At 40.6% G+C, this 19,573-nt stretch overlaps 2 protein-coding genes and 1 long non-coding RNA gene across 6 annotated transcripts in view; 2 read left to right on the top strand and 1 right to left on the bottom strand.

The window, feature by feature from the left end:
• Positions 1 to 571: 571 nt before the first annotated feature.
• On the top strand, positions 572 to 8,846 carry LOC135265041 (SWI/SNF-related matrix-associated actin-dependent regulator of chromatin subfamily B member 1-A). 4 transcript variants are annotated; one of them, XM_064354236.1, is made up of 10 exons: positions 572 to 729; positions 3,183 to 3,294; positions 3,507 to 3,615; positions 4,300 to 4,437; positions 4,864 to 4,991; positions 5,134 to 5,300; positions 5,812 to 6,002; positions 6,722 to 6,733; positions 7,547 to 7,678; positions 8,156 to 8,846. In XM_064354236.1, the coding sequence occupies exons 1-10, from the start codon at positions 610 to 612 to the stop codon at positions 8,193 to 8,195; spliced, it is 1,149 nt and encodes a 382-aa protein (XP_064210306.1). In that variant the 5' UTR covers positions 572 to 609; the 3' UTR covers positions 8,196 to 8,846. The 4 variants fall into 4 exon arrangements, with proteins under 4 accessions (XP_064210306.1, XP_064210304.1, XP_064210307.1 ...); XM_064354234.1 differs by having other exon boundaries at positions 3,486 to 3,615; XM_064354237.1 differs by lacking the exon at positions 6,722 to 6,733.
• A 1,416-nt stretch (positions 8,847 to 10,262) lies between these two features.
• The window catches only part of mmp11a (matrix metallopeptidase 11a), a 33,370-nt gene continuing 24,059 nt past the window's right edge, over positions 10,263 to 19,573 (bottom strand). Inside the window, 9 exon segments of the mRNA XM_064354238.1 lie at positions 10,263 to 11,383; positions 11,719 to 11,809; positions 12,885 to 13,080; positions 13,624 to 13,717; positions 13,999 to 14,072; positions 14,197 to 14,262; positions 15,111 to 15,275; positions 15,448 to 15,455; positions 16,958 to 16,997. Of these exon segments, the coding sequence (XP_064210308.1) occupies positions 11,212 to 11,383; positions 11,719 to 11,809; positions 12,885 to 13,080; positions 13,624 to 13,717; positions 13,999 to 14,072; positions 14,197 to 14,262; positions 15,111 to 15,275; positions 15,448 to 15,455; positions 16,958 to 16,997 (906 nt within the window). The 3' untranslated portion in view covers positions 10,263 to 11,211.
• On the top strand, positions 17,491 to 19,543 carry LOC135265043 (uncharacterized). The gene is made up of 2 exons (XR_010332834.1): positions 17,491 to 18,714; positions 18,766 to 19,543. It is a non-coding gene; the product is annotated as an uncharacterized LOC135265043 (long non-coding RNA).

Here is a 19,573-nt window from a genome sequence, read left to right as displayed (position 1 = left end):
TGAATATACAGTGCAGTCTGTATTTGGACAGTGACACAGTTTTTGTTGTTTTGACTCTGTACTCCAGTAAAAATGAAACAATGAACATGAGGTTGAAGTGCAGCAATTTGAGGGTACTTGCTTCCATATCAGATGATTCCTGCAGACATATTTCTACATAATTCCCCCGTTTTAGGGAACCCGAGGTAATTGGATAAATGAGCATAATCTTAAATAAAGTTGTCATATTTAGTTCTCGTTGCAGATTATTTGCATTTGATGACTGCCTGAAGTCTGCACGTGATATGAGATAACCAGACACTGATGCCGTGCCAGGCCTGTACTACAGCCATCTTCTGTTCCTGTCTGTTATGAGGGCTTTCAGCATTCAGTCTTGTCTTCAGTCAGCAAGTGAAGCACAGGCTCAGACGTATTAAGTTTTGGTGACTGACTCGGCCAATCAAGAACATTCGACTTTTTAGCCTTGAAAAACACAATGGACTTTGTGGGGCTTCCGCAGTCAATGGACTTCTCAGGGCTTTTGCGCTTTGCTTTCCAGTCTGCCGACGACTAAATTGTATACGCCCTCTTTGTGCTTTAGCGCATGTGTACTTTTTATTGTGGTTGCGCATGTGCATTACAATTCGCTTTGTTATTGCAGCTAAGATGGCGTTAAGCAAAACATTTGGACAAAAACCGGTGAAATTTCAACTAGAAGAAGATGGAGATTTTTACATGATTGGCTCAGAGGTTTGTACTTTCTTGTGTAAAAAATCACGCTATCCGATGGTCTGTTTTTGCTATTTGGGCAAGTTATGTCTGAATAAGAGTTCAACGAAACGTTGACTTAACTGCTAGCCGCCTTGTGCTCTCGTGTCGATTGAATGAACACTGGTCGTTGTTGGTTGTCACGTAGATTTTGCTCGTTGGCTATCAGCGTGGTCATCATACATCAGTTAATTATATGTAATATGCGATTTGTTGTATCATAGCAGGCAGATGTATCAGAAACGTAACGGTAAATTCGTCAGTGCTAGCTAACTAGTGGGTGTATCTTAATAGCAATGTGAAATAGCCCCAAGTATAGCATTGCTTAGCTATACAAAAAGCTGGCAATTGTTAGGCGACGACTGGGACTAATGAAAAATAATGTGGTCGTTTGACAACTAGCTACCTTAGTCTACACGTCGTTAGTACTTACAGGTCAGATCTATGTGTAACCCTGGCACAGCAGGCTGAAGTTTGCCGCGCAACTAAATGATGCATCAGCGTGCAAGAGGAGCCCTGAAACGTTTTTGGGCATTGTCTAACCATTGCATTTAGGCCTCGTTAGCATCGCTGCCCTGCTGGTTTGCTACCCACTTTTGTTAATCTCTGCGAAGTAGTCTGACTTGACTGAATAAGGAAAAGTTAACGTCCGGGAAATACTGAAGACGTTTGCTGTGGGGCGGCGAGCTTCTGCGTGTACTGTGTATGCTACAGTACTTAGTTAGTAAACGTCAAACCTAAGTATACATAAACATGAACCATGGGCCATAATTTTGTTTACTGATATTAATATTTGTTGGCCTGATTCATTTCCAGGTTACTAACATTTAAAAATGTCGGCCAGGTACGGGCATAATACTGACAAAAGCGATCAACACATGTCAAATTGATTTTTTTAAATGTATTTTTGGAAGGAAGTATACAAAACTATAGTTCTCAACAATGAATTATACTTGAATACATGATAAGCAAGAGGTCGATACGTCTTTGCAGTCAGTTATCACATTTCCCCTCCCCAGTAATGTATCCAGTAATTAAGCACAGATGATGATTGACAGCAAGGTACCCAGGACAGTTTTATAGTGTGCGCAGTAAGAGAACAGGAAGTAGACATAAAAGATTAAAAAAAAATAAAAGCTTTATGGTGCCTGCACAGAAATGATTAAATAAGACTAATCGTAAAAATCAAATAGTTTGTAGCTGTGTAGGCTTATAAAAAACGAAGGACTAAAACAGATTAACTCAAATGAAATGAAATAAAAATAAATGGGTTAAACTCAATTTAATTGTGGCCAGCTGTTCTCTGCCATTCTTTCGCGGTGCTTACTTTAAACATGTGCATATAGTAAGAGACACATCTTTCTCCATCAACAGAGTTGGTTGGAATGGGCAAGTATAAATTTCCATCTGCACAATATCTGGAATGTTTTTTTTGTCTGTTCTGGGACTATTGATTGTGAATTCAGAACTGAACTTGAAATTCTGGAATCTAGTGGTAGTTTTGTCTTGTTTTACGGTCAAGCCTGACCCTTGCTCTATCGCTTCCCCTAGAAATGCTGACTGTGTAACACAATTTTCTGCTTTAGACATTGCTTGAATGCCTTTGTGACTACTCTTATGAATTTGTCAGCTTTTGGGGAAATTTCTAGCCCAAATGTCACTTGCACATGTCACAATGTGTGCGTTCATGTTAAGTGAACTGCATTTGTCATCAAACCTATGCAGGTTTTGTGTGGTACACAGTATAAGAAGAAAAATGTTTAAATTTAATGTCATTGATTTCCCTTGCAGAACAAATGAAAGTGCAGAACAAAATTGTATGTGTCTCCTGACTCATCTGTGATTGTCCTTTCTTTATGCAAGTGCAGCATGTATTCTGCCAAAGTTGTTTTTGGGGAACATCCGTGCACTTTCTTAAGTGCACAACTGTGGTCTTGGAAAGCCGGTCTGTGTGCTGGTTTTGATTCCAAACAATTACCTTAGTTCTAGTTTTCTGGCAGCTCTATAAGATATACTAGTTCACTTGTGTACAGTACATGAGCACAGTAAAAGGATATACTTGCGGTCTGTGGCTGTAGCTAATACGAATGTCAGATCAAGATAGGACTGAGCTAATTAAATAATTAAGAGCAGAAGTTGGCACAGAATCCTGAAATGGATCGGCCCTTGTTGTGCACCCCCTGGGCTTACAGGATTGTCAGCCGTTTCATGTGGAATGTTTGCACTGAAAAATACTGTTGAATCTCAGATGACATCTGTCTGCTGCTTTATTTCCCCACTGATAGATGATGCCCCCTCATCATTTGTTTTAGACCATGATTGATGTTTTTTGTCTCCAATGCTCTTCTACTATTGTTTAGATAAACCAGTGTCACTGTTCATGAGACTCATTGCTTCCTCATTGGCTCATTTCTGTTCTTGATAATGTCTTTCAGGTAGGCAACTACCTGCGCATGTTCCGCGGCTCCTTGTACAAGAGGTACCCATCACTCTGGAGGCGATTGGCCTCTGTGGAAGAGCGGAAGAAAATTGTAGCGTCATCTCACGGTGAGCGTCAAATCTTGATTTTTGATGTCAAAACTGATTTTTAACATGTGACTTGCAATTTTAATTTAATTTTTAATTGGTGCGAACATCAGGTACCACAGTAAGCAGTAATATCTAGTGGTTAAGGTAAATATAATCCACAAATAATCTGCTTTTGGGCAGCAGTGTCTTCAGTGTTTTCTTTGTGTTAGATCATGGTTACACAACTTTAGCCACCAGTGTGACATTGCTGAAGGCGTCAGAAGTGGAGGAGATCTTCGAAGGGAACGATGAGAAGTACAAAGCCGTCTCCATCAGTACTGAGCCCCCGGCCTACCTCAGGTAATGCACAAATGCAGTTGAAAATTTTCAGCTACCCTTGGATTTGAAGTTTTGGAGAAGGGCAGTGCGAGCACACAGCACCAAATTCGGATCTGATCATGACTACGCATATTTTATATTCAGAGTAGGTATTCAGGCCATGTATTACTTCTATCCTCCATGCTTGTTTACAAGGTTCTGGTTGGGTAAAGGAGATCCCAGTGTGTATTTTGACAGGGTTATTAAAATATTGGTATAGGGTTAAAATAGACTATAACTTACCCATTTAATACCATCCAAATCCTTACATTTATTTTAACTCTGCCATGAAAACTCTGTATTAAAATTATTGACTGTTCTAGAGCTATGTGCACAGTTGTGCTTGGTATATATGTTGTCTTTGACCTTGTTCATCATGGATATTCATAAAGCCAGAAATGCAGAACATTGAGGTGCAACAATGGTAGAAATAAACATTTATATTCAGTTCATGTATACAATGTCTGCTTCTTTATGTTTCGAGTAATTGGGTTCTTACCCTATCCTGAAAAACTGTACAGCTTTATATGGTTGTGATAGATTGAACTATCAGCATTGTGCCCCCTTCTTTATCACATATATCATACTGTATATGTAACATTGTAAGTTTTCTGTGGGCTTGATATTGGCAGTTGGGCTTGTTCTTCTTTTCCGTTTTGTACATAGGGAGCAGAAGGCAAAGAGAAACAGCCAATGGGTCCCCACCCTGCCCAACAGCTCCCATCATCTGGATGCTGTGCCCTGCTCCACGACCATCAACCGCAACCGTATGGGCCGCGACAAGAAGAGGACCTTCCCCCTCTGGTGAGACGCACTGCCACACATACTTAAGCACATGCAGACTGACTTTTGCAAAGGCACACCACACACACACACACAGCAGTATGACCGTGACATGTAGAGGACTGTCTTTTTATGATGGGTCCTGGGGGCCTGACAACTATCCACACTGATGCATCACATGCCAAGAAGGATTGCCTTTGTCCATTCACTTACTACTTTAGTTGGTTGGTATTTAAAGGGACAATATAATCACAAAAATAAACTATTTTTAAAGCAAGACGAGCTCTTTACAGACTGGCTCAACAGAGTTCCCTCCAATGCAGGCGTATTATTATACATTTTTTGTTTGTTCCCTGTTAATTCATGGTCAACACTTTCTTTGGTCAACACAGTTTTTTTGTATGCATGTTTTTGTGGAGCGGTTGATAATTCCCGTCCCAAATGCAGCTTTGACGACCACGATCCCGCTGTGATCCATGAGAACGCCACCCAGCCCGAGGTGCTGGTCCCGATCCGGCTGGACATGGAGATAGATGGACAAAAGCTCAGGGATGCCTTCACGTGGAACATGAACGGTAGCATCACACTCTTCGCCGCTGTGCTGGGAACCAGCCCCACCCCCAGCTTAGCATCACAAGGCCGTACGGCTGAGACATCACAGGTTTGCGCCCGGTCTGTCGCTAGCCCGGCGGTGACCTTGTGCTCTCGCCCCTCCAGAGAAACTCATGACGCCCGAGATGTTTGCGGAGATCCTGTGCGATGACCTGGACCTGAACCCTCTGACCTTTGTTCCCGCCATTGCCTCCGCCATCCGGCAGCAGATTGAGTCCTACCCAACAGACAGCATTCTTGAGGAGCAGACAGACCAGAGGGTCATTATCAAGGTGCGTTGTTGCCAGGGTCAAGTCTCTGTGGCGAATTGAATCGTGAGTGTGTTTGTATGGATGGACATGTGACGTTGATTCCTGAATCATGGGGCATTATGGTCATGTGACCAGACCTGGGTTCATTGGGTGGTTCGTTATGAAGCTTATAAAAGCTGTTTCTGCTTACAAGCCATGTTAATTTCTTTGATGTGCTGTTTTGATTTAGGCTTTCAATTACTGCAGTTCCGTAAACAAATATTTTAAAGTATCTTATTTCAGGAACAATGTTTTTACAGGCAAAAATGGAATGGAATGTCTCTTGCTGGTTTATGAATGATAGTTGGGTGGTGGGGGGGGCGTCTGTCTGCCTGCAGGTTGTGCTTTTGGCCTGCCCCACTCTTTTCATAATTAAATTGTTCTTAAATATGGTTCAGACCTTAAGGTAGCTTCCTTGGTTTAAAAAAACAGACATTTGTGTACCTGAATTGTGTACCTTTTGTTGGACTCTCTGTCTTTCCTGCCCTTGCAGCTGAACATCCACGTGGGGAACATCTCCCTGGTGGACCAGTTTGAGTGGGACATGTCGGAGAAGGAGAACTCCCCGGAGAAGTTTGCCCTGAAGCTGTGCTCCGAGCTGGGCCTGGGGGGCGAGTTTGTCACCACCATCGCCTACAGCATCCGCGGGCAGCTCAGCTGGCACCAGAGGACGTACGCCTTCAGGTATTTCAAATAAATAAAAATGTAAAAAATCCCCACTGGGCAGGCTTGAACTTTCACCCATTCAAGTGCCTTTGACCCCTATATACCCTGGAATGTAGGGCTTAACGTGAGGACATGCATGCATGCACACTGAGCACAGGGACCATGAACACAGGGCAGGGACTGCAGCCTAGACAAAATAAGAGCAGTTTTCGATGACTCACCAGCTTGGCTTCTCAAACACAAGGATTTGAGCTTTGTTCCAACCGACACATTTATTAAAGCTATATCCTGTTTTCACCGTACACAGATAAGGACCCCCTTCTTAAAATCAATATTTAACTATGTTTTTTCTCCGAGAGCTGACGTCCTACATATGGTAGTGTTTTTCCAATTCTGACCTGCTTTTTTATTTTTGCTGTTTTAGAATGTATTGACTGTAATTGAATATTTCTTTGCAGTTTCAAAGGGTGCACAGTACATTGTGTTTTTTTCATTTTGCATTGACTGGAAAGTGCATGTTGTCTGCAGTTTGTGCTGTGCATTTTCCATCCACACATCCCCCCCCCTTCATTTTAATATTTCAGTGTGACACTTACAGAATGTTATTTCTTCACATCACCTATTCCATGCAAAGGCAGATTTTGAATGCTGTTTTTTTCCCTTATTGGTTTAAAAAATTCAGTGCCTTGCCTTTCTAAGAATCTAATTGTTCCTTTCCTTGCTGTCTGTTCCAATAGGTCTGATTTCAGGTCAATATACTTGATTGCATTTCTTGAACCCCAAGCTTAAACCCCTCCTGAGTTCTCTCTTCATGTCCTGGGAAGCTGAGTACTTTACATTTTTCCATGTGATGTTGCAGGGCCAGTCCCTAAATGTAATAATTGTCTGTGTACGTTTCTGTTTTTGACTGAATCAGGAGAACCAAGACATATTCCACTCTAAAATTTTCTCTGTGTGCAGATGGGGGTGGGGGGTGGGTGGGGGGGGTGTCTAGAACAATTAAGTGAAATGTAGGTCTAATGAACAGCTTTTCTGTGTTCTCCTGGAGCCTTTGCTCAGTCTCAATTCTCAACTCTACCCAAGTTGGATTGCTGTGTTAAAATCTGCCCACTGGTTCACACAGAAGGGAATTCAACTTTTGTAACATTTTGTAACACATGGAATGTTCTTGGTTTTATTTAACATTTTTTTTAAAGAGACCGCCTTTGCCTTGCATGCACTTTCCATATTAGTCCTGGAGTCAGAGGGCATGTAAACAGTTCTCTTAAGAGCAGAGCAGTATGGTGGGAGAGTTAAAACCAGTGCACAGATCTATTTACATTGTCTAATACAGTGGAAATCACAAGTTGGTTGAATGACCAGCAGTGCCCAAAATACAGTCATTTGTTATAAGAATATACAACATTCGTTCTAATGTTTTTTTTTGCCTTGGTAACACAAGCTTGCTGACTTAACATTCTTTTCCCTTGATCTCCTTTGTGGTTGCCTGTACAAAATGTCATGTGACCATTGGGGTTGCTTGTGTTCTGCTCTGACTGTGTGTTGTGGTGATTTGTCTGTAGTGAGAACCCACTGCCCACTGTGGAGATCGCCATCCGGAATACTGGCGACGCTGACCAGTGGTGTCCCCTACTGGAGACACTGACAGACGCAGAGATGGAGAAGAAGATTCGGGACCAGGACAGGAACACCAGGTGGGTGACTCAATACTTTAGTAATAACAATAATAAATAAATATAACCAATAATAAATATGTTATAAAAGTATATAAACGTAATGAAAGTTTAATAGTTTATTTAAAGCATTGAACTCAAGCATACTATAGCAGGCTTCTGGGCAAATTTTTAGAGTCAGTATTGTAAATAACCCCTCAGAAACAGTGGCAGTATCTGAGTGGCGAAGGAACGTGTGTAATCTTACCTGGTGCTATTGGAACGGGATTAATTTAATGTTATCTCTGTTATCTGACTCCAGAATAGCGTTTTAACTATTCCTCTGTGCCAACAGTCGTGCATAGAAGGAGGAGACTGCAAGTGATCGGCCAGTAGTGTGGCTCTATACGAATCGCTATCTATTGTGGTAGATGCGGACGTGCCTCAGTGCATTGAGCCAAAGTCTGCCTCTCCTGTTACTAGAGAGATGTTTAATGTTTGTTTGCTTTAACATTTCAGGCGCATGAGACGACTTGCAAACACAGCCCCAGCCTGGTAAAGAAAAAAAAGTGAACAGAAATGAAGAAAGTTAAAGGTTTTGGCCAGTTTTTGGACATTTGGGATTTTCTTATAAAAATAGACTGTTTGGGACCTGCTGCAATGCTGCAAACTGACTCCGCTGAATAACAGACAGACCTGAGGCATTCCACTGGGCAGCTGGGACGCCTTGCTCTGCAGTCCCTTCCAGCAGGGCTCAAAAGTGGGCCTGCTACCTCAATCACCTCTGTACTCTGTACTGCTAATCACTCCCATAGACCTTCTGTGCACTTAGGAGATGGTCAGCTAACTGTTAATATTCATAGCTGAAGAGTGCAGGGTCAAAGACATAGCATCCATACCACGTGTCGCAACGCAGAAGGCAGTGGAACCTCCCTAGAATCAGCCAGTGCAGAAATCAGAAGAAACACGCAGGCTAAACATCTGGATTGTGTATAGAACATCTGTGGCTCCCAGCCCTGCCCTGCATTCAGACTGGTGCCCTAGTTTTGACTCCCCCATGCAAAGTTTTGAGTGCTGTGTAGAAGAATACTGTTATATTGTGCTGTCATGTTTTTTTTTTGTTTTGTTTTGTTTTTTGTGCCCCGTACACTTTTAGTAAGTGATTACCATGTTCTTTTTAAAATATATATATAATAAATTCCATGCTTAATATTTGCCTCATCCATACATTCCCCTTTAGTTGAGATTTCCGCCTGAAACATCTTTCAGATATTTAGGAAAGGTATCAGTTTTAATTGGCTGAACAAATCTGGGCTGAAGCTAGGTGGTTACAACATGGAAGGGTATTTACTGCAGTAAAGAACTAACAATGGGTTGGAGATACTGCCCTCTCAACCGGAGTTCTGGAGTTTGAATAAGGCCAAACATCAACTGCTGAATTTGTTGAGCAGATTTCAGAGTAAAACTGACTAGTTCAAGAAAGAAACCAGTGAAACCAGTGTCAGCATTGCAGTTGTAAGAAATCGTACTCGTGGTGGTTGTGGTGGCAGGGTTTTTTTTTTGGACATTGAAGCTGTAGAACTTTTTATCTGTGTGTCCCGGTTTTTCTTCCCTTTCACCACCTCGTTTTTTGTTGTCACTGGCATGGTAAGCGCTTTCTATTTTGGTAACGATGCTTTGGCTACAAAGACAGCGAGAGAGCAGTGCTGACTCTGCGTTTTCTCCTGGGAACAGAATTTCAGGCAGTCGGCACATTTATGAATGAGTCTGGGCGGCAACACACCACACAAGTCTTTCTGAACTCCAGTACTGGGTCACACTGATGTATGCTGGGTATAATCCTCCTTTCTGTTTATTAGGAGTGATTGAGCTGAGCACATCTCTGTATCAGATCTGATAGGTCTCGCAAACTGGGTTGTTGGCCATGCTTTTGTGCACCTTTAAAGATAATACTTGATAATACTACTCTGTTTAATTTTTATAAATGACCTCAGTCGGAAAAAGCCCATAACCTTTAATGATTGCCTCCTCTTGGAAGCATGACTTTCATGACTTTATATAGATTGATATAGTGCGTAGGGTGCATTTTTCATATTCCTCCACTGTAAACTGACAGCTTCTCCATACTTACCTGAAATCTGAGTGGGAAACATGCACATACCAGCAAAATTTGTGATGTCACAAATATGTCAAACCTATCATGGTCCACTGCAAATATAAAAGTTACAGGAGAGCAATATGGCAAACAAACCTTAGTGCACAGAAAGCTGACTCGTTGGTGACCTCGTTGACAGTTGATGTGTTGAACATGGCAGACTGCAGTTTTAGAATACAATCCCTGGGTAGGAGCTTCGTTCTACTCGTTACCAAAGCATGCCGTTCTAAAACAAAAATGGGTGGAATTGGTTTATTTTAAAAAATTGTGTGTATGTACCTGACAGCATGTAGTGGACATTTTACAGATGACTGCTTCCAGAACCTCATGCAGAAGTCGATGAGTTTTGCGAAGAAATTGAGGCCGTGCCTACTATACATACCGGGACCGCACAGCAGCAAGTGTTGCAATTTGCATATCCATAGATTCAGGAATTCTCAATGAGGGTAAAGGTGTAGAGAACCTACTAAGCCATTTTCAGTTGTTTATTGAACATTTTGGGAGGAAAAACCATAATAAACAAATTATTATTCAATATAGAATGTTTTTTAAGGTTTTAAAAAACATCTGGAGGGGTATTTTTACCATGAACTACGGATTCAGGTCAAATCCATATTTATATTCAGTTAACAGCTCAATGAAGCCTAATTAATACTGACAGCCCAGTTGGAAGGGAAAGCAGCATGTCTGCTGATTGCTCAGCCTCCAACACAAGGGCTGGGACACAATAACCAGACAGATAAGGTCTGTCAGCCAGGGGGACATACAGTATCCAATGTACTGTAGGGTTTATATAATATCACTTTCACTAGTTGGCCACCCCAATTTCACACTCGCATGAACTGGAAGTTCCATCTATGTTACCAATTGCTCAAATTTATTTCATTAAGTAACTATAAAAAGCCAATCTCCTAAATAATTTTTTTAAGTATTTGGAAATAAAATAATGAGAAAAGTGCATTTTCCTGCCATTGTTGCTTTGCTTTGCTTTGATCAGTAGTTGCATCATTTAACTTTGATCTAACTACTGATGTGGCAGCACAAAAAAAACGAAAAACAAATGAATGAACAGCCATCAAATGTGGATTTGTGACATTTGAAAAGCTATTCAGAACCACACCCATGTAGTTACAGCAACAAAATAAGCCTACAAAGGAATGGAAAACAATTTTTGACTGTCCCCTGGGCAATATATTATGGCATTAGTCATTTGTCTTTTCACGTGTCTGCCTTGATACAAAGAATTTAACAGCAGTGCAGTGGGGATTATAGAACTCACTAGTTCTGCTTGAGGACCTTGGGTAAAAGATGGGGGTTGGGCTGTTGAGATGACCCGTCCACTCAAAGCAACCCACAATGCACACGAATGCGATGAAGACAACCGTCCATGCTCTCCAGACTCTTCTGGGCCGCAGGCGTCCTACCGATGCTGCTCGTCAGGGTCCTGGGGTTCATGTTGGTGGTCGTGTCTCTCGTCCTGACCCGGATGGAGATCCTCTTCATCGCTGGCCCCCTGCCAGGACTCCCCCGCCTGATCCTCTGGGAGAGGGGAGTAAGCCGGGTCCTCCTCTGGAGTGTCAAAGAGGGCTCTCCTATTGGACAGAGAATGACCATTCCCATTTCAGCACCCCACTCCCCGGAGTCTAGGAGGTGGCAACAACACCACTGATTGGACTTGTTAATAACAAGTGTTTAAACAATGGGAAATTGTTTCAAGTTAAAATTTTGATGCAATACACCTGTGGGGCTGATGAGAGATGGTTAATTCTCATCTCATAACTTGCTGAAAATTTATATGGTGCTTTACAGAGAAGTTCCAAATACACCATGGTCCATTGTCACTATCATCTCTGACTCATTCTCACAGCAGCAGTCTGATGGCAATCACAGCTGGAGCCTCATAACAGGTAAATTCCCCAGTACTTACAAAACACCCGGAGTCATTAGAAGCTTCCTCCCACCCGGCTGGTTTGGGAAGATATCTTCTAAAAAGAAGTACATGTGCCCCACACCAATGCCTATTGGAGAAGAATTAATTAGCAAACTGTAAGGCGTTCAGCACGATTGCTTTTTTTCTAAATTTTAAGTAGGACAGAAAGCAGTTTAGACAAGTATTCATGTTCTGGCCTGTGAAATCTATATGATTTTTTTTTTTGTAAGTAACGGTTTGTAGTATACTTATTTTTTCTGTACCTTTTAGTTTTTGTTTTTTAGTTGTGGATGATGGCAGTCAAAATATTATCTGTGCATAAAGCAAGCTACATATTTTAATTCAAGGTAAAATGTTATCAGTACTGCCATCTAAGTCAAATAAAGCAAAAATGTGTTAACACTTTGTTAGCAAAAAAGAATTTCTCAGTACATCAAACATTTCCTGAAACTACCCCAAAGTATATAATTTGCTGAGCAGGTAAGTGACAGGTACATCATTTAAAGACAGCCCTGTCTACCTACATCTTGAATATATGACCCATGCCTCCACCCTCTTCCTTTTTATCAGTACTACATGTATACTGGGTGCTAGTTACCCAAGTGCTGCAACAAAGGGAAGCCTTCTGGTTATATGGACAAGGCAGAGGAGTAATGGGGACTGTCAGCCTGCATGTCAGCAAACCTGGTAGTTATGGTTCGGAAGATGACAAAGAATTGCTGGGTGTGTGATGATATACTCACAAAAGCTCCACTGAGATGACACTAAAACAGACAGATGCTGAGAACCACCTGCTTGACAAAGGTCAGACAACACATTGGGCACCCCCTCTATATACCATGAGCCATGAAGGTTATGGGTGCCCGATGTGTTACAGCTTCTCCCCTCAGGCAGATGTTATAGGGTATAGATGCAGGCTAAATAGAGCATAAGCATTCATTTATTCTCCAATCAATCCAGCTCTTCAATAGATAACCAGGAACAGTTTCAACACACATGGGCTGACAAGTATGTAGTTTATTGTGTTATTGTTGACGTGCACAATGTATTGTGCATATTACTCATGTCGCTATCCCTGTCTATTCAGAAAATGTATTTAAGCACTTGATCACCTGATTTTTTTCTGTACCTAAAAGATTTTTTTGGGATGACAAAGTACTCACCTAAGAGGTCAATAACAATGGAGTTGCCTAGCAACAGTGAGAATCCCATGAGAACCCAGGGCAGAAAGGGTGCCTGGAAGTTGAGCAGGCCAAAAAAGTTCATTCGAACGTAGGGGTTTCGCCGGCTCCACACATAAACCAGCATGATGGTAAACGCCTGACCCAGGAAAAACAAATTGGCAAAGAGGCCGAAGAGCTGAGGACCTTCCAGTCAAGGAAGCAGCACGCAGAGACGTGTGCCCTACGTTCTGAGTCGGATGCTGGCGTAAAAACACTCTATGCAGAGGTTCAGGCCACAACCATCCATGGGCCACACAATTCATTTATTTTTTAAAGTGGTGAATTTAGGTTGGGGCACTGTGGGACCACAGCAACAATCTTGTTTGGGGCCACCAGAACCCTAGGGCTGGCTCTGCCTACGGCTAAGCTAGTGCAATGCAGTAGTATAGAATGTTAATACACAAAAATGTAACAACTGTGCTCATTCAAAATTAGGTCAGATATTCTCCAAGCAAGTTCACATTCAAGCAATTTCTGTAATGAGATAAATAGACAATGTGCATTAACAAACTGTATAAATATGCCCTTTGAAAACAGCTCACCAACTTATGAACAAGTCAGGATGGTACCCCTCAACAATTCTTAGCATGTTGGACAGACTGGCTACACACAGGAGCTGAGCACGGGAACACGGTAAAAAAAGATTATGAAACCAAATGCACTTGAGCTGAAAGGATACGGTCATGAGCACCCCGCCAAACAGAAACATGAAAACAAAGTCTGCAGTCCGACCCCGGAAAGACCCCTCCTCCAGCATGCGGCAGTATCGATATCTGCTCTGTCAAGGAACAACAACAACAAAAAAAAACACATACACAGCTGCAGAGGAGAAAATAAGCTGTTATGCAAATTGACCATGGTGGGGTGAGGGTGGATGTTACTGTAGGGTGAATTTGCAAAATACATATGAGCTGCCACTGTGTTTGTTACAATTTTCCAAGCAATTTCTTGCCAAGTGAAACAAGCTACCCACTGGAGACAGTTGATTGAGTTCTTCAGAAAAAGAAATCACAACAAATGCTCAAATTAACTGCTAATAAAATGACAAGGATACAGAAAAATCATGTTGAACATGAAACTGAATCCAAGCGGGCCGAAAAAGAGGAAGTTGGTTACCAGGCGCCATATCTATTTAAACAAGAGATAAAGCAGATAGATACATAACTTGCATTAGTATGTACTCTTTTACACCATTTATGTGGAAAGCAAAGAAGTTCTGAGTCACTTTAAAAAATATATTTTTTCTTCTTACCTGGTATCTTTTTATAATCAGGTCAGGATTGAAATATAGCTGAAAAGGGGTGATTAACTCCAGCTGCTAAGAACACAAAATATTAACTGATATACGTCATAAACGCTCAAATAAAGGCACTTGATTATTCAGCAGATATTAAATTTGAACTGAATGAAAATGTTATTCAATGTTCAGCTATACACATAGAATAAAATACATTTTTCGATTTTAAAATGAATATATTTTCATTTTAGATTCAGGTTCATCATCGAACAGTATGGTACTTCCCTCATGCCAAAGGAGAACAGAAAGAAAAGTTTTAAAAGCACTATAACAATTTGCAGTCCCAATGTAATTTATAGATTCTTGCCAAATCACTCTATAATACATTTACTTAGAAACAGCCTTGTCCAAGGTCATTTATAACATGTAGAACTTTCAATATACACTTACCAAATAAAATTATACATAAGGAATTATAAACTGAACTGAATGTGGTAGTGTACCTTGCACAGGAGCGCTGGTGCATGCCAAAACAGTAACACTCATCTCCCATCTCTAACCTCTTCCCCACACATTTGCTCCAGCTTTGCGCTATTGGTCACTGTCCAGCTAGTGGCTTCCAGTTCATATTCAGCTTTTCCGAGTACATCAGTCGTAGGGTCGTGAAAATAGATATTCCTTTTTTATGAAGGCCCCTTTATTTTATTTTTTGAGCGATTCTCCTAATCTGAGTTCAAATCAGGTTGCATGTGCATTTTAATGTATGCAGGGGAACAGATGGATTATTTAAGATTGCGTCAACTACATATAAAGTTATCTAACGGTATAGCTACACGGCTGCATTTATTACATTACACCCTGAACTGCTATTTAAACTCGTTCTCATGTATTAGCTAGTTCACTGTTAGTATTTCTTGCAGATTGCTTACCACCGCGGCAGTGGTGAGAACACAGGCTGTTGTATACGCTCTGGTGACGGCAGGAATCTGTAGATATTCTTGGGTGAAACTGTTAGCCATGGTGATCCTTTTAGTTTTATTTTTGTTTATGCTTTCAATAACATTCGCGGCAAGCGCAGAGGATTTCCGCGGCCCCTTTAAATCCCATCCGACACACCACCGTCATTTCAACAGCAGAAACGCCCACATACATTCTAGCCAGTAAGATATCGCAAAATGATTGGAGTCCGTAGAACAGATGGATCTTGAAAATAGAAACCAATGTGAAGATATAGATCTGCATTGAAATGGTCCTATCCGTGTTCACTCCTGGAACTGTCACGAAGCACCAAGTGTACCTAAGGTGCGGTTACGTGTTACATCTGGTTACATCTAACCAATCGTTATAAAAGTTTGATAAGTGATTTGAGGGTAAATTACACGAATCAGAAGGCTAGCGCGTAGTTAGTAATCTCCACGTGGACGTAGCTACGTAGATGTAAGCCTACAGTTTATTATATAAGACAGACACATTGCGATGTATTTGTTACGTGAACCAATCGCAAATCGGCACGGACAGCTCCGTTGAACCAATCGACGTGCTATTTTTTTGTAAAAGCGCTATATTCGGTTGATCGGTGACATCGCAGGCTCGATGTTCGACAATTTCAAACAAACGTATAATGGAAATCGTATGTCAAGCCCTTTTAACATTTAATATTGCTTTGACTATGCATATGCATTTTGACTAGACGTAATAACAATGTGATCAGGCAGAATGATATGGTAAGCCCTTTTAACATTTAATAGCTTCGCTTGACTATCCGTAATTACATTTTAGATATCTACAAATACATTTAGACTTGTTGTAATTATAATGTGACTGGTCAGAATGATAATTCAAGATATCTGCAAATATATTTGACCAGTCAATAAAATGTATATGTAATGTTTTGCAAACCAGGTGTGATCAATTTTGGTTGAAGAAATGGGGGTGGCTGTTCTCGAAAAAAATGTAAGAAAATATGGCAGCTTTATTCAACTTGTTTTTGATATCAAGAATTAAATTTTACTAGTAGCCTACTCGATCACTCGATTTACTAGTCGTCTTCGTCCCTGCTCTTATCTATGGCCACGAGCTACAGGTAGTGACCGAAAGAGATTGCGAATACAAGCGGCCGAAATGGGGTTTCTCCATAGGGTGGCAGGGCTTAATCGCCTTGATAGGGTGAGGAGCTCAACTGTCCGGGATTGTTAATTGTTCGACTCTCCCGAGGTTATCATAGAATCATTTTTCTGTGTGTTTTCCCTTTTGGTGCGTGGTCCTTTAAAAATGTAACGCATGTTCATTTACATTAGAACTATTTGAATTTCAATTCTTGATATCAAGAATTACAATTTTAATTTGTGCAAATGTAATTCTTGATATCAAAAATTCTTATTTTGACTGGTTGAAATTGAATAGTTGATATCAAAAATTCTAATTATTACTAGTCATACATGAATTACAGGTATCTGTAATGTGAATCCGGTCATGCTATTAAATGTTAAAAAGCCTTGACATAGGAATCATTCTTGGTGACATTGTACAGTTCTGATTTCTACAATGGCACAGCTGGGAAATCCAGTCATGAAAGACTGTAGTGATTGAAGGCACAATATTTCTTAAGAGCACAGCTAATGGTTACTGTAGACTTTCTGTACAAAGGTTCTCCGTCGGTTCACCCCAAGTTGCTGTAAACATTTTGCAGGTTATTTGGAGAAAAAATAACAATAGTTCAGAAGAATTGTTTTATTTGTATCAAAATATTGAACAGAATTTATACATTTGTATTTACATAGTAAATATGATATTTGGGTTAAAACAATCGGAAAAAACTAATGATTATGTTAAGATACGTGTCTAAGCGGATATTTGAATAAAATAACAGCATTTGGGTGCTGTACATATTTGTGTTATTTCCAATTCAACAGCCAATTAGTCCCAGTGCTAGCAAAGACAGTGCAGAGTAATGTGACTTGTACAGAAGCCTCTGTAGATTCAAAGCCTCTGTCCATCAGTTACATGGAATAAAGCAAACACAATGTGCCGTAAAACACAGTGTAAAATACATATAAAACTGAAATTCCACCAGTGTCCAGCACTGATGCGCTGCACATTTTGTCATTACAAAAAGCATCCTAATGCTACACACACACACACGTCACACACTCACGCACACGCGTATATATATACATATATGTGTGTGTGGCATTTGGTCCACTGGAGAAGCGGATTGGTCTCGGCAACGCCGGCTGTGGAGATAAAATACACCTTTAAGCACCTGGGCTGATTAGTTAATGCAGGTGCATGTGCTCTGTCCACCAGCTGGCATTGCCGAGACCAGTCCGCCTCTCCGGTGGACCGAATGCCACAATGTGTGTGTATGTATGTGTATATATATATATATATATGTGTATATGTGTGTCTGTGTATGTATACATATATATATATGTATATGTGTGTGTATATACATACATATATATATATATATATATATATATACATACACATCACACACACACATACACACACATATAGACATATATATATATATATATATATATATAAACAATGATCACAAATTCTCATCAGAAATTAGGTTCTCACTTGTCTTGAACATTAAACACCAATGGAAAGCACCATGAGGAATGGACACATGTACATTTAATTCATGCTGACTTAAAGCCATGTTCCTGAGGATTTTAAATGCACGGTTTCAGTTGTTCCCAATCTTAGATCTGGACATAAAGGTAGAGTATAATTGATCTGTGTACTGTATATATTAGTGCATTGATGCCCAGTATGCTGGATCAGTCAGTTAGAAATTTCAATAAAAATGAGAAATGCAAATGTTATATTTAGACCAAAACAAAAAAGGGACAAGAACAGTTTTTAATTGTGTGAGTATCATGTGTTTTAGCACCTATGTTTGTTAGGTGCTTTATCTAAAAAGCACCAAATTGTTAAGCCGCTTACAACAATAGTCCAGAAAAAAGTGTGCCCTATTGTAGCTATGAGTACAAGTTTGTGCTGCTACATTTGTAGTTGTATTTTAAGGAATGAAACAACCAAAGGTATGCTGGGATATCTTCATTGTAATTCTTCAAAGAGTTAATGTGTATACTCTGGCATTTTCACCACAGTTTGGAATGCCCAGTTGCAGATGTAGGGCCATACCATCACAGCAGCATTCTCAGTCAATTTGGGAAGGTTGCTCTCTATCACACAGGTCTTCTGAAATGTACACACTACACAGCTGACTGAACACTTCTTTTTTCACTCTGTAATGTGCCATTCTGTGCCACAAGGCTGAGCCGCTGGTTTGATCAGCCCGAGAAGGCCCTGCTGAGTGATAAGCTGTTATGCAGACTGAAATCATCCCTCCTTCCTTGGGAAACACTTTGGCAAGTTGTGTAACTTCACACTGAATGTCTGGCCAATTAAATACAAGTGCTTAAACTGGACACAAAAGTGTTTAATTTTCAAAGGGCTGCCCGGGGTGCATCCTGTTAAAGCGCACATTAACAACGTAGCAGTTTTCTCCATCCTGTGGTTTCAAATCCTGTCCATACGAGTGGCCATAGTCGGTACTCGTATGGACAGGATTTGTACCCAGTTTGTACCCAGTTTAGGAACTTCTGTTAACTGGCCAGACATACAGAAAGGACATCGCTGAAGGAGGTAGGGTTTCAATCACAATGATTCTTCGCCTCTCATAATGCAAGATCAACTGGTAGTTTGGGCACCTGCTATCTCCCTGTACGAGCTGTGAATTAAGTGTACTGCTTCAAAGCGTTGACTGCCTACCTCCATCTACTCTAACTGACCTCAAAATGAAAAGCAGCAGCAACTGGTGGCTTGCACCCTGGAGATGTGTGCTTGTCTATGCTCTCCCAAAGAAAACATTGGACAGTGATGGAAAGGCCCAATGATTACAACGGACATTCCAAATAAAGGAAAAATGAAAATATATACATTTACTACAATGTTTTTGTTCTTGAAAGAATTAGTCCTCCTCAAAGGAACCTTATCGCCTGAGTGCATCCTTTGCAGTCATCGATGATGCAGATTTAGATGCACTGCTGTTCCAGTCACTAAAATATAACCATGATGAACACAAATAAATAAGAATATAGCTGCACAGAATGTCCAAAGACTGAGTTGAAAATTGAATATGCAAATGTGCATTTTTTTTTCCTGAGAAATTATTAGTTCTGTAATGTCCAGATAGTTTGTCCAGAGTAAAGCCAAGAGAAATAAAGTTGGAAGAAATATAGACACGCAATTAAAATTAACACATGTACCATTAATAAGTTTCTAACTTGCAAAACAAGTTGATAATTAATGTCTACGTTTGAATTAAAAAATGTATTTCAATCAATCTAAAGTGAGAGTGTCTGTTATTTGAATG

This window comes from Anguilla rostrata, chromosome 10 (assembly GCF_018555375.3).
Source record: "Anguilla rostrata isolate EN2019 chromosome 10, ASM1855537v3, whole genome shotgun sequence".
NCBI lineage: Eukaryota > Metazoa > Chordata > Actinopteri > Anguilliformes > Anguillidae > Anguilla > Anguilla rostrata.
The sequence above is the reverse complement of the archived record's forward strand: the minus strand, read 5'-3'. Positions and strand labels throughout refer to the sequence as shown.

Excerpts from the sequence above, each read along its gene's own strand:
- LOC135265041 (XM_064354234.1), top strand. The coding sequence starts at position 610 with ATGTGCATTACAATTCGCTTTGTTATTGCAGCTAAGATGGCGTTAAGC. Across the intron at positions 730-3,182 it reads TTTACATGATTGGCTCAGAG|GTAGGCAACTACCTGCGCAT; the intron begins GTTTGTACTTTC and ends AATGTCTTTCAG. Across the intron at positions 3,295-3,485 it reads AATTGTAGCGTCATCTCACG|ATCATGGTTACACAACTTTA; the intron begins GTGAGCGTCAAA and ends TCTTTGTGTTAG.